At 44.2% G+C, this 14,423-nt stretch overlaps 1 protein-coding gene across 1 annotated transcript in view; it reads right to left on the reverse strand.

Annotated features, from left to right (window-relative positions):
- Positions 1 to 5,170: 5,170 nt before the first annotated feature.
- Positions 5,171 to 14,423, reverse strand: part of BLMH (bleomycin hydrolase) — a 35,745-nt gene continuing 26,492 nt past the window's right edge. Inside the window, exon 12 of the mRNA XM_081162245.1 lies at positions 5,171 to 6,131. Within this exon, the coding sequence (XP_081018371.1) occupies positions 5,980 to 6,131 (152 nt within the window). The 3' untranslated portion in view covers positions 5,171 to 5,979. The remainder of the gene's footprint in view (positions 6,132 to 14,423) is intronic.

Consider the following 14,423-nt stretch of genomic DNA (forward strand, 5'->3'; position numbering starts at 1 on the left):
TACCATAGGGGTAGCGGGCAATACGAATCCTTTGGCTGTATTTTGCTGTAAATGTGTTATTAAAAATAAATGATAGATTTCCTCTTTTTCAAACTGTGAGTTTTCATATTTAAGACATCTAATTTTTCCATAAAAGCGGCATGGAGACTGGGCTCAGAGAGGTTCAGTCACTTGCCCCTGTGGACACAGGCTCCCAGCGGCACAGCCCGCCCATCTGCCTGAGTCCAAAGGCCCTGAGCTCCCCACGGTGCTGGGCTGAGTTGCAACAAGAAAGGTGCCCGCAGTGATAAAAGGGACAAACCTCTGTGGCTTCCCCTCCCTCGCCAACCCCCCCTGGTGCCACTCACCTTCCCGAAATCTAGGCCTTTCTGCTAAGCACTGAAATGAGATCACGGGGGCTTTGTTCTGGTTCTGCTCATCCCTGTCGAGCAAGTTATGGGGAAGCTGACTTCGGATCTCTGTATAAACTTTTAATTGAGAATAGCTGTCAGAATCTAGGGCATTTTCAGTCACTCGGCCGCCTGTATTTACCATGACTTGTGAATAAGAGCGTAAGCAAGACAGACCCCCTGCGGGTGAGTTGCTGATGGGGAGCATCGACTTTGGGGGAAACAACCCATAAACATATAAAGAAGATAATTTCAGAAAGTGATGGCACTGTGAAAAAAAGAGAGCCCGGGCTCAGCATGGAGAGTCCAGGTATGGAGGTGGTAGAGGCAGTTGGAAGGGGGTGCTGGCTACTTAGGTAAGGTGACCAGGATGGCCTCGCCGGTCCAGCCACGGAAAGACCCGATGGGACAGCTGCAGGGAGAGGGAGCAGCAAGGAGGCGGGAGTGAGCTTGGTGCGGCTGAGCCACGGGTGGGTTGGCAGGAGCGGAGGGAACCGAAAGGGAAGCGGGGGAGTTGGGTGCGGGGAGGTGGTCGGGCCCCAGGGAGGAGCCTGGGTGCTGCTGTCACTGAACCGTCCAAGCAGGACTTAAAGAACGTATCTATTCTGGAGAAGTGTCCCCGGGGGAACTGTGAGGGCCCTGCCAGGTGAGGTGCAGGGAGGCTGCGACTGTAAGCACTCTCCAGGCCCCCCCCCCCACATATGGGCCCACCCTGCCTCTCTGTACAGCGGCTGATTTTTAAAAAAATAAAAACGGTCATGAGGGAGTCGGAGGGGTGGTTCCAGAGCCCACTCCGCCCATTTCAAGAAGAGCTACCAAACTGGAGTTTTTCTAGAGACGAGAGAGAGAGCAGTTAGTATCCAAACTGTGCCAAGGAGGAGGAGCGTGGAGGGGCTGGGAACACTCCCCCCTCCTTCCCCCCCCCCTTCTGGGAATGTGGGAAAGGGCTTGGAGTCTGGAAGGGGAAACAGAACAGAACAACGCTGGCCAGTCCACTCCTAGTTTTCAATCAGCTGTAGCATAGACTCCGGGGAGGAGCAATCAGCTTCGTGGTTCTGAACAAGTTGTCCCAAACATGAGGGCCCCTCTGGAGTTACTGAAAAGACAAAAATGCAACCCAACCAACCACTAGGGCCAGAGTTGGTGCCCGGACCGCTCGCCTGGGGGAATGGGAGTTCCCGAGCGATTGCCCCCTTTGAGGACAAGCCAGAGCAACCACATCCTGAAGGCAAGCCTCATAATCAGGCCTGGCTTCTGGGAGCATGACTCTCCACGTCTCAAGAGGAGCCCTGGGGCTGGCGAGAACTTTCCAGAGGTCGGAGTATCATTCCAAAGAGTTCTAGGAGAAGACAACGAATGTCTTTCCATTTCTGAGCTCGCCAGTCACCCAAATACGAAGTTGTTCCAGTTCAGACCTCTGGCTCAAACTTCGGCCCGTTTCCCTTTATCTTCAGCAGGCAAGACACACTCAGCATGCTCTGTTTCTCCCCACTCGATCCCAACTTTACCTGAGACGTAGCTTTTATTAAATATTTGGTTATGAAGATTATCTTTTTATATATTGTCGGATCTGGTTTAGGACTTTTGCATCTATGTTTAGGGGTGAGATTTGCATGTATTTTTCCTCTTGCTATCCTCCTCAGGGTTACACCAGCCTCTGCAAAAAGAATTCTTTATGCCATAAAATAGTTCGTCATGCATTTCCTCCTGGGCTAATGGAAATTTCCCAGAGAAGACTCCAATCTTCTGGGCGTTAGGGTTCTAGGAGGCCAGTACGACCCAGGACATTCAGAATGCAAATACTCAGAGTCCCCTGAGGGTGCTTTCACCCTCAGCTCTTCCTGACCTCCAGCCCATAAACGGTTTCCCCTCCAAGATCAACGGAGCTGGCTGCTGAGCAGGGGAGGACGTCACTTGGCTGGACAAAGCAGGGAGGGGGCCTAACGGACATTCAACCCTTCTGTAACCTCCTTTCACCCTCAGCCCCCCGAGTGAGGCCACCCTACCTGGTGCTGTCCTATCTGAGCTTTTGGGGGTTATGCAAAGTAAACTGATTTCTTGATGCCGTCTCCGCCCCTGGCTCAGGATTCAACATTTCCAGTTCCCCTAAATCCGTCAACACCTCCATCTTCTTTCCAGCTCATTGGTTCTCCTCTCTTGTCCTTGCCGAGCTGTGGATTTGTCTTCTAAACAAATCCCTTTGTCACTTTGGACAAAGTTGAGTATCTCCTATTTTTCACATATTTGCATATATAATTGTATCCTATTAAATTTTGGGTTTTTGTGTTTTTTTAACTATTTTGCCAAAACTGTTAATTTGCTTCATTTTTTTTTTAAAGACCCAACTTGTGGCCTTGTTGATCCTGTTTAATTTCTGCACATCTTCCTTATTACCTATTTCCTTTAGGTTTCTTTTGCTGTTCTAAGTTCTTGAAGCAGTTGCTTAGCTCAATTTTGTCCTTCTTACACTTAATAAATGTAAAGAATAAAATTTAAGTACTGTTTCAGCTGCCTCTCTCACTTTGATACATCGTATTTTTATTATTGTGCAGGTTACATTTTCTTTATCATTTCTTCTGGGACCTATGAGTTAATTTCTAAACATATATGGGTCTTCTAGTTACCTTTTAATTCGGGTTGCTAACTTGACTGCACTGTAGTTTGCACGGCGTGAGGACAATCCTTTGAAATTTGCCGAGATTCACTCTACTGCCCAGTATGTGGTCAATTTTTGAAAAAGTTCCACGTGCTCAAAAAAAAGTGCAGTTTTTAGACACTGCCTAGTTGTGTATAGCTGTGCAGTTGTGTATGCACCGCAACGTATAGTTGTTCTGTAGCTATTATACCAAAATTATTAAATGTTTAAATCTCCCATGTGCTCTTTTTGCTCTATCAATAACCGAGATGTGAAAATCTTCCACTCTACTAGATTACTTATTTTCCCATATGGTTGTCAGTTTTTATGTGTTTTGAGGTAATGTTCTTAGATACATACTAATTAAGAATCTCTGTATTTTTCTGGAGAATCGAGGAAACACAACTATGCAGTGATTCTCTCCAGCGAGGCTTTTGATTTGCGGGCCAATTCCCAGGGCCCCTGTGCCATTCGGCTCCAGGAGGCTGTGAAGAACACACCCTAGAATTAGTCTGTTGGGTTCCTCAGAGTGGCCTTAACTTTGCCGGTTGTTAGTATAGATACAGAGGGCTTAATTTGCTTAGTTTAATGCCCGGGAGATCTTTCTTATCCTTTGTTATATCCTGAATTGCTGGTGTCTCTTGTCAGCTGATGACTGAATTTCTTTTAAAACTCCAGTTTGACAATTTGTCTTTTTTTCTGGGACATATAACCCATTTGTGTATATTGTACTTATTGACACATTTAGATTATTTCTACTGTCTTATTTTGGATATTTTGTATTCTTCTTTCTCTCCCCTATCGTCTTTTTATGGATTATAGTCCTGCTTGGCAACTGCATCCTGTTTACTTTTTGAGTAATCCAGACATTTTTAGCACATATAATTAACATACTAACGCCTAACGTTCACCAGTATACTTTTCTTCTTCCTGAACGACATAGACTTTAGAATGTTTATTCCAATCAACTCCCTCCCTAATTATCTATTTTCACATATTTTAGTTTTATCTTTTTTTGAACTCTATACTCACCTACAGTCATTTTATTTTTGTTTTTTTAATTTTTTTAAAGTTTATTTCAGTCACTTTGTTTAGATGATGCATATATTTATCACTTTCTTTGATCTACATCTTTTGTTGTATTTCAGACCTTCCATATGGGATCATTTCCCCTCTGTTTGGGCAAAAAATGTCTTTTATTTCACCCTTGTTCCTGAAAGACAGTTTCATTGACTATAGGGTTCTAGGTTCACATTTAACTATTCATAGCACTTTGAAGATATATTTCACTATCTCCTGGCTCATATAGTTGTTGGTGAGAAGTCAGCTGTCAACCTAATTGTTGTTTCTTTGGAGGTAATCTGTCTTCCCCGATGCTTCTAAGTTCTAAGGTTTCACCATAATGTGTCTAGAAATCGACTTATTTATCCTGCTTGGGACAGGATCACTACACTACCGTAAACACTTTGGTTAAGGCTTGAGCCTTTATCTAATGTTATCTTGAAAAGTGCTGTGTTAGACAATATGCCCTGCTGGGACTTAGATTATTTTTTATTTTTAATATGTTTTGATTGATTTTAGAGAGACAGAGAGAGAGAAAAACATCAATGATGAGAGAGTCATTGATCGACTGCCTCCTGCACCCCCCCTACTGGGGAGCGAGCCCAAAACCTGGGCACGTGCCCTGACTGGGAATCCAACCGTGACCTCCTGGTTCATAAGTCGAAGCTCAAACATTGAGCCACACCGGCCAGGCAAGATTTTTGGCTAGTCAGAAAGGTAGCGGGCTCAGGCACTGATGGAAGTATTGATTAGGGTGCTATACTTATTGGCTTTGAGCGAAAGAAAGGCCCAGTCTCAATAAAATACATAATCTGCAGCACATTCTAAGGCTGACCAATCCAGGCGGGAGAACGGTTAAGTGGCAGGGGCACAGGCCCTCCTAAACGGGGCGCCTGGACACCTTCTGCAGAAGCCAGTGAAGCTCAGTGCAGGCTGGAAGGACCATGAATCCCAGAGACGAGCTGAAGCAGGAAAGCCCTGCACCATTTTGCTTTTCTTCCACTTTGTAGAACATGAGTCACCTGGTTGCTTTCCTTTGTAGCTAAATAAAGAAACACTCCTTAGGTCAAATAAGCCAACTTACTCTCATTTAACAAAGAGTTTTATTCAAAAGCTTCTCAGCACCATCTAGTTGTCAGAAAGAATGGGTTCACCGCTTCCTGCCACCCAGCTCCAAATCCCAGAGGCAGAAGTTACACCATTTGGCTAGAGCACCTCCTAATAATAATTCAGATCATGATAAGGTCCGGGTCATTCTCTCACCCGACTTTCTCTAAGCCTCTGCTTAACCCCGACTCAAGTAGACCTGTGCCCCACCCCCACCCCCAGTTCAGAGCAGGAGGAAGGAATGTTGGACTCGATCAACCTCTCACCCTGGGCTATTAGAGGCACATAAAATACCGTGAAAAAACAGAATTCAGTGACTGCCATCTAGAAGGGACAGTGACACTGTCAGGCAGCATGCAGTTCTGAGAGCTCAAATCATAGGGTGACCCTTCCCCAACTCTACTCTAGGAACAAGGAGCTTCAGGCCCGTCCTCTCTCCATCCTCAACTGCTCATCCACTCCTGTCCTGTTAAAAGACACCGAACCAAACCTTTTGACAGAGTTAAGACAAACAATTACAGCTGATTAAAATGCGAAGCGATCCTGAGCTGCTGGGAGATGAGGAGAACAGATAGTGTAACCTGATCTTTCCCTTTATTTTCTTTAAGAATATTTGTTTCAACATAAAGCGCGCTTCCCCAAGAGGTTCCTGGAGGAGAAATCCAAGAGTCTGACTGTGTCCTGTGGGGGCACACAGTCACCTGTGTAACTTTGGCTTCAGTTCCTGGATCTGTCCTTTGCAGCTGCTCCAGGTTTCACGGGCGGAGGGAAGAAGTGCCGGGAGTATCACTTGGCCAAAGCCCCCATGGGGTCCCAGGCTGGCAGGACAATGGGCTCCTGCTCTAGCACAGCCAGCACCTCTTCAGGGACATGCTTCCTGTCCACCACCACTTCGTAGACATACTCAGAGAACCACTCGTCAGTCATGCACAGGTAACCTGGAGGAAAGAACAGAAGCCTCATGAATCCAGAGGGCAAGGGTCAAAGAGCAGAAACCACGTGGGCACTATTTACGGCCTGGCCGTGCGACTCAGTGGCTAAAGCACTGGTCTGCACACCGAAGGCACGCTCCTGGGTTGCGGGTTCGCGCCCTCCCCCATGGGGGCACGTGCGGGAGGCAACCCATGTCTCTCTCTCACATCGATGTCTCTGTCTCTGTCTCTTTCTCCCCACCCGCCCATTCCACTCTCTCCGAAAAGCAATGGGAAAAATATCCTCAGGTGAGGATTACAACAGCAAAAAGCCTTTTTACAAAACTAGCATCTGTACACGTTTTTCCACTTTCCCATCTATAATTTCACGTAATCTACGTCTTATTAGCAGTTCTGTGAGGCAGACAGGCATGGCTGTATTTTTACCAACTGGAAATCCGGGGCTTAGGGAACTAAGTGACGTGCCAGCCACACGGGTGAGGCTCAGAGCTGGGCTTGGACCTGAGGATAGGATCCTGTGCTATTTGTTACTGTGCCCACCCGAGGAGGCAGGTGGAAATGCTTCCTGTTCACACAGCCACTCCGAGGGGATCAACCTCCAGGGTCAGAAGGGCAAGCACACCATTCCATTCTTACCCTACCACCTTCTCAGCATCACTAGCTGTCCTTCCTTCCTTCCTTCCTTCCTTCCCTCCTTCCCTCCTTCCCTCCCTCCCTCCCTCCCTCCCTCCCTCCCTCCTTCCTTCCTTCCTTCCTTCCTTCCTTCCTTCCTTCCTTCCCTCCCTCCCTCCCCTCCTCCCCTCCTCCCTTCCCTCCCTCCCTCCCTCCCTCCCTCCCTCCTTCCTTCCTTCCTTCCTTCCTTCCTTCCTTCCTTCCTCCCTCCCTCCCTCCCCCCCTTTCTCCCTCCCTCCCCTCTAACCCACAACAACCTAGTAAGCTGCTAGGGGAATCCTGATGGGGCCACACCCTCATTCCCAAGGAGCCACTCATTTGCAGGTGATACTAGGGGAATCACATGACAGCGTCCTCGCTGTCCTAGGAGGAAACCTGTGACAAGGAGCAGGCAGGACTGGAAGACTGAGACAGCTGCTCAGCCTCTCTCCCCAGTCCCTGGATCTCTCAGTGGACAGGACTATAGAGACACAGGTGGACTAACGTCCCAGGCTGAGAGCTCAGCTGAGAGTGAGCGTGGTGTCCTTAGGTGTCCATCCCAGAGACCTGCCCATCCCTCTGAGGAAGATTAACCTCTATCGCAGATTCCGCTAGGACAACACAAGTTCCCCCTCAGGAACGTACTCTCACCAACGTAAAGGGGAAAATGCTTCCCCTCAGCCATTGCTAATATAGAGAGTAAAATTAAAGCGAGAGACTAAAGTGTGGTATTTAAAACAAGACCGGGCCAGGGAGCGAGCAGAGCACAGATGTGCACCTGCCCAGGGCACTGCACGCACCTGCACATCCAAGGACTCACAGGGACGAGCAGTCACCACTGTCACTGTCATCTTACCTTGGCTGGCATCTACTCTATCCCAGACATGAGCCAATTTTCTCTGAAAGTGTCTGAGTAAATCTAGGTCTGTGCTATACCACTGCTCACCGTATAGGACCAAGAAAGGGAGACGATGCCGGCACTTTCCCAAGGTGGTCCTCTAGTGCGGCAGTTCTCAAAGCTCTCGGGCCCAGGGCCAAGGCTGTACATTGAGAACCCAAAAAGTTGTCTATGTGGGTTACAGCTACTGATATTTAACATAACACAAATTAAAACAGGAAGTTCAAAATATTAATGCATATAAAAATAAGAATATACTCCAAAACAAAATAGACTTCAGTTAGAAAAGCGGTATTGTTTCACAATTTAATGCGTGGCCTCAGCAGACAGCTGGGCTCTTGCATCTGCCTTCTATGTCCAATCTGTTGTTCTGGTTGAAGCAGATGGAGAACATCTGACCTCAGATATTTTGCTGGAGGGAAGACCTTGCAGACCCCCTAAAAGGTCCCAGGGACCCGCAGGGGTCCTCAGACCATATTCTGAGAACTACTGCTCTAAAAGCAAGACTATTCTAAATTATTAAAAGCAACATGCTGGTTAAAAGCATCCAAATTAAATCCTTAGCAATCAGAACACTTGCTTTACTAGATTTGCCAACTGCCAATCATGTTAGACTAAGCTAATCTGTTCCTCTTTCTGAAACTATTACGGTAAACAATAAAACTTCCTGTTATAAAAGAAGAAAAAAAAAAGCAACATGATGGTAAACCTAATTTTGTAAGCTAAATGGTGTGACAAGACATTACTTAATTGAAAAACAACTGCTTTGTGAGGTCATCTATGCCCACTTCTGTTTCTGGACCTCTGACAGCTCATCTTAATGCGGTTCAGCGTGTTCACCCTCACAAGAAAATGCCCTGCAAAGTGCTCACGGGCTCTGACCTGGCCGGAAAAAGGAATACACCCTGCTCCCTGACGCCAGCCCCCCGTCCGGGGCTCCTTTCCTCAGCGGGGACGCGTGGAAGGGGAGCGCAGACGAGCACCGCAGCCTGTGACGTTTCTGGTTTCTCTCGTTATATATTCCAGAGTGCCTGGCTTTGCTCGTGTCAGTCGGTCAGGACCCTGCCCTTACTGGCCATCACCCACACTGCTGCCACCGAGTGCCAGCAACCAAAGCTGGTCAGCTGAAGGGCCACCAGCACCATTTCTTGCTGCATCCTAAGTAATGGCTTTCTGAGAAACTCAGTATCTGCCTCCCCAAACGGCACTTCCAGTGGGCAGGAGACCCTTTAGACATTCGTCATCGTCCCCTTACCATAACGCAGGCGGAACCAACCCCCAGAGTAGCACTGGACACGAGGCAGGTGAAGGACAGAGGCAGAGGCATGTAATAAAGTTCTGTGTCCTTATGACAATACTATCATCACACAATCAAATGAGTCTTCAGAGAACACACAGAGAAAACGGACAATAAGCACATCTACACATCTTGTTCCAAAAGCAGATCAGATTAAGTCCTCAAAATTAAAACTCCTATCAATTGCAGTCCACCCTTTCAGTGTCCCTGCCAAGAGGACCTGCCGTGATTAGTCTCCCTCTTCAGGATATGAGTTTTTGGGGGGCCCACAAAAACCTCATAGCCTAGGGGGCCACCCAGTAATTGCAGTCCGAGCAGATAACGAACTTGGGGCTGCTGTGGCTGCTGATGCTGCGCGTCGTGGAGCTGGACGGAGATTAGGATCAGGGCGTCTGAAAGCCCAGTGAGTGCTGCGTAAGGGAGCAGCCAAGTGCCCTCTCAGGCAGCTCTAAAGAGGTCCTGTCCGTTTGAGGAAAGTTGCAGCTTCTAGCCCGTTAGCCCGCTGGCCATTAGAAAAAGTCCTTCCCCAAGGAAAAAGGAAAACCCGCTGCAGGGACCCTAAGGCTACAGTTAGGGAAACAAACAGATAAATGGATAAAGAAAGTCAGTTTTAGGAACTGAGGTGAAATTAAAGTTTGTTTAAACTTAAATGTCTTGTTTACATGCAATGAGAAAGATACCAAATACGCAAACTGTCCCAAAAAGAAACCAGCAACGTTTCTGTTTTTGTTAAGAGGCAGTATCGGTCTGTAAAGGGAAGAAGTGTCGTGAACGCAGCTCTAGACCGGTCAGGCCAAATTCACTCAGCATCACAGCGTTTCCAACGGGTTAGTTCAAGGGCGAGTTTAACCTTGGGGGTCCCTGCAGCAGATTTCCCTTTTTGTTTCCCTTCCCTGGGGGAACACCATGTTCTCACAGCCAGAGGACTCACGGCCTAGAAGCTGCAATTTTCCTCAAATCAAAATGACCACTTTACCGAGAAAACAGTTCTAAAATCCTACCAGACATCCAAGACTAGACCAATGTGACAAATATATTTATAAGTTAGATATATTGTATTTTTTTTCTTTGTTCTGTATTTTACCTCACTAGCAAACAATTTGTGGTTAATTTTTTGTTGTGGTTGCTGTTTTTAAAAAGGGTGTGATAAAATCGAGTCCTCTGTTCTGCTCTGATGAGTCTGTCTGGCAGCATGGACTTCAGGGAGCCAGACTACGGAGGCCTCATTAAGTCACTAACCATCTTTCACCTGACGGTGATAACTCGAGTCTGAAGAAAGGTTTCCAGAAAAGAAAGAAAAACCTCACTGACACTTATGTCACATTTTAAACTTCCTGACAAATAGTGAGAAACCACTCCACAGAGCATTAGTCATTTAAAATGAAATTGTGAAGACTATGTAACATGGAAAATGTTTAAAAGTGATAAAAGTATATAAAAATGGCATATCCTATATTATTACAACTATGTTACAAATTGAGATATACAGAGGGGGACATAAAAAAATAAAATAAAATAAAATAATTCTATTCCATAGGGTGGGTGATCCCCCCCTAAATTTCTGAAATGTTATATTGCTTTTTGAGTCCTTAAAGATTACCAAAGTAAGTCATGCTCGTTATAAATAATTTTGGAAACATGGGAAGAGCAAGAGGTGGAGAAGGGAGAAAAGGAGCAGGGGAAAGCAGTTAAGGGGGGAGACAGATGTAAACTGTAAAACTGCCTCCAGTCCCTCCACCTTGGGATGAGCCTGCTTCCAAGTTTACACAGATCTTGGATAGTTTCTGCATGTAGACTCTACACATTTAATAAAAATGAGGTGTCATAGATGCTTTTATTGCAAAGGACCACACATGCTGTTTTCCAATATTGCTCTTTTCATATTGATTTTTTAAAAGTACATTTACTTACATAGTAATGTCTAAGTGCTGAATCTGAATGGGTAAACCGAAGTGTACCTCAGTCCCTAGCTACTGGAACCTAGATTGCTTTTCCATGCTTGGGAACACCGCTGTGAACATTTGTAACGAAGCCTTCGTTACATCCTTAATTGCAATAATGGTTGCAAACATTTTTCCAATTATGTCATTTGCCTTCTAATTTAGTTTATGATATTTTCTAACCTACTAAAACTTTTTATTTTTATGAAGTCAAACTTATCAATCTTTTCCTTTATGGCTTCCAAATCTGGTATCATATAAACATTTTTCTGCTATGATAATGAAAAAATAAATAAGAACTAAGGCCTTGACAGTCCAGCCCCCAATTATGAACACACACAATTTTAACAGGTAACTACAAGGCAAACTACCAACCACTTCTGTTAGGTGCCCACTGTGTAGAGCACGCCCTAATGCCTTACAGTTACATGGAGCAGTGATTTTTCAACTGCTGTGCAGCAAGAAGTTTTAAAACATGCAATACCTGACACTATTAAACAGTCACTCAGTGTGCTGCGGCACACGTTTTAAAAATTCGTGTGTTACACCATTTGAAAATCGTTGATACAGAGTACGTTGCAAATGTGCAAAAATGACACAATCCCCATGGAATGGAATTTCTCAATATCTAGAAAATTTTCAAATGCATTTATTTACCCTTTTCACTAAGGAATGCCATTTCTGGGACTTCATCCTAAAGACACATAGTACCTACATGCACACAATATGAAATGTGCATCCTGTATTTATTTGTGCACAATAACAATACTTATTTAGCTTTTACTTTGTGTCAGGTGCTATTCTAAGCTTTGTACATATATCAATTCACTGCAAGATTGTTTGTATCAGCAGAAGACTGGAAACCACCCAAGTTCTATTAGCACGGGAACTGGTTAAGTAAACTATGGTACATCCAGACAATGGAAGATAATGAAGCTGAACTGATGTGGAAATGTACCGATAAGGAAGCTCCAAGACATGCTGTTAAGTGAGAGCAAGATGCAGAGCAGGGTATGAGGGATGCTGCCTTTGGTGCACTAACAGACGCTGGAGAGAGGTAAGAGAAACGAACGGAAGTGGCAACCCGAAAGAGGAGGGGAAGTGACAGCTGGGAACGAGAGGCCTCTTTATATACTTTTTGTATTTTGACTTTGAAACGATGTAATTTTATTATTAAATGTATTACACTTTAGAAAGCAACAAAAGCTTATGGCTCAGGAGTAAATTCAACATAAAATAAATACTAATAAAATAAATAAATAAATAAATAAATAAATAAATAAATAAATAAATAAAAATAAAAATGTATATATTTTTTACTGATTTTTAGAGAGGAAGAGAGAGGGAGAAAGAGAAACATGGATGTGAGAGCAAAACATCTGTCAGCTGCCTCCTGCACACCCCCTACTGGGGATCAAGCCCGCAACCTGGGCATGTGCCCTGACCGGGAATCGAACCAGCAACCTTTTGGTGCATGGGGCAATGCCCAATCAACTGAGCCACATGGGCCAGGGCTCAGTTTGTTTTCTATTTTTTTCACATAAAACATGGGTATAATCACTCAGGTTCATATCTTGAATTACTCTACATTGAAGTTATGAGGAAAAATAAACACAAATACATTAGCAAACTTTGAATCCTTATAAAGCAAGATGCTATGAACTGCATGTCCTGAGTACCTCTGACAGAAATATGGAATATTTATCAAACTCTGCAGAGTTAGGTAACAGTATACAGTTTGAAAACTGCTTTCACACATCATTTCATTGGATGGACATAAACAAACTGTAGGATCTCATAAAGAAGCAGTAATTTTCCATGTTACTGATAAGAGAAATGTGAAACCATAAGGAGTTACATTACTGTGGAGCAAGTGGTGACTCTCTCCTGGTTCTATAGTATAATGTTATATGAAGGCTATGATGAGTTTTGTGCCTCACTGTGGACACACTGCCTCCAAAATCACCTGGGGTCATTTGGCTGGGGAGGCGATTAAAGGCCACACTACTGGTTTTCAGAAAGCAGTTATAAGGCCAGATATGATTGGAATCAGGCACATAAACTTCTCTCCAGATTGATCTCTACTATGCCAAAGTCTCTATCACTGAAATCATCAAGAGACTCCCTTTTAGGAGGAAGTCTAGAAATTTTACTAAAATGAAATCAGGAACTGAAAGGCTTATTTATAAGAAAAGATGAAAATGCAGGTTAAAAACAATTTTACAAGCTCATGTATCTGAAAGGCACAAAAGCAATTTGAAAAATGAAACATTAATCTTGGTTTCAAAATGAAAATCAGGAGACAGAATTTTTAAAAAGTTAAGATTTTCATTCAGTGGCCATTGAAGAAGTACAGAATAGCACTTGCTCCACCCTCACTTAAAAGTTATTTAGCACATTAAGAAACTAGACTAAACAAGCATTAAGAAGTGTGTTATAACTGCACACTCAGAGCTCTGCTGTACCAGACTCAGGGCTGGAATGCCCATCACGGCTTTGTGAACCAATCATAAAGAACTTCCATATGAGACTGGTTCATTAGGGAGACCACCTAAGAGTTTATTAACTACCAAAACCAGCTTGTTATATGCATGGCAGAATGTTGATAACTACTGAAGCTGGGTGATGAGCCCATGGGACAAAGGGAATCCTTAATACTATTGTTTATATATATGCTTGAAATTGTCCATGATAAAAAAAAAAAAATTAAGAAAAAAAACAAACATAAAGCAGCATTTGCAAAATAATTCTGGGAGACTTGGGGTGATAACATATAGTTTTTTACTTGCCAAGCTCACAATGTGCTAACTTTAGACATAAACCCTCACAGGAAGCCCCAGCCCTCCCTTATTTGTATTCACAACCAAAATGGCACTTAAAGAGCCCTTTCTCCTGACATTGGACATTGACATGATGTCTTCAGATCCTTTATACAGTTTTATGTCGTCTCAGTCACTAATTTCTGATCAAAAAAGATCATGAAATATCTGTTATCTCTGTGAGTGCACTAGATGCTACTAGAACAGAGAAGCTGAGAGAAAGCACATGTTAGTGGTTAAGAAAACACGCTCTAGTATCAGACTAGGGTCACCTTGGCTCAAAGAGTATGTTCTTCTCAGATGAAATTTTATAACCTATTTACTCTAACAAGCCTATAAACTCTTCAAAATGAAATACAACATAACACGTTCCAAGGTATGTTCCTTCATTCAATTGTGAAATCTATTTCTGACACAATCCACAAACAAGTTGCAAAATGTATAGTCGAGTATTTCAAGAGCTCGGGGGGAAGAAAGCCATGTTGGTTGTACATGTTATATATGCACCCACTTTTCAGTCCAGCTATGGAACTAGAATTCACCAACATGAAGCAATCCAAAGGGTCCAGTAAGACAAGAATTAATGTCTCCTTGCATGTCTCTTGTGATCAGAAGGAACCTTTGCCCATTTTGCAAAATAGGTTGTCTGATTTACTTAGTGGTCTCTGGAAAGAAAGGACCACAAACATGACC

Source organism: Miniopterus schreibersii, assembly GCF_964146895.1.
Source record: "Miniopterus schreibersii genome assembly, chromosome: 16".
NCBI classification, from domain to species: Eukaryota; Metazoa; Chordata; class Mammalia; order Chiroptera; family Miniopteridae; genus Miniopterus; species Miniopterus schreibersii.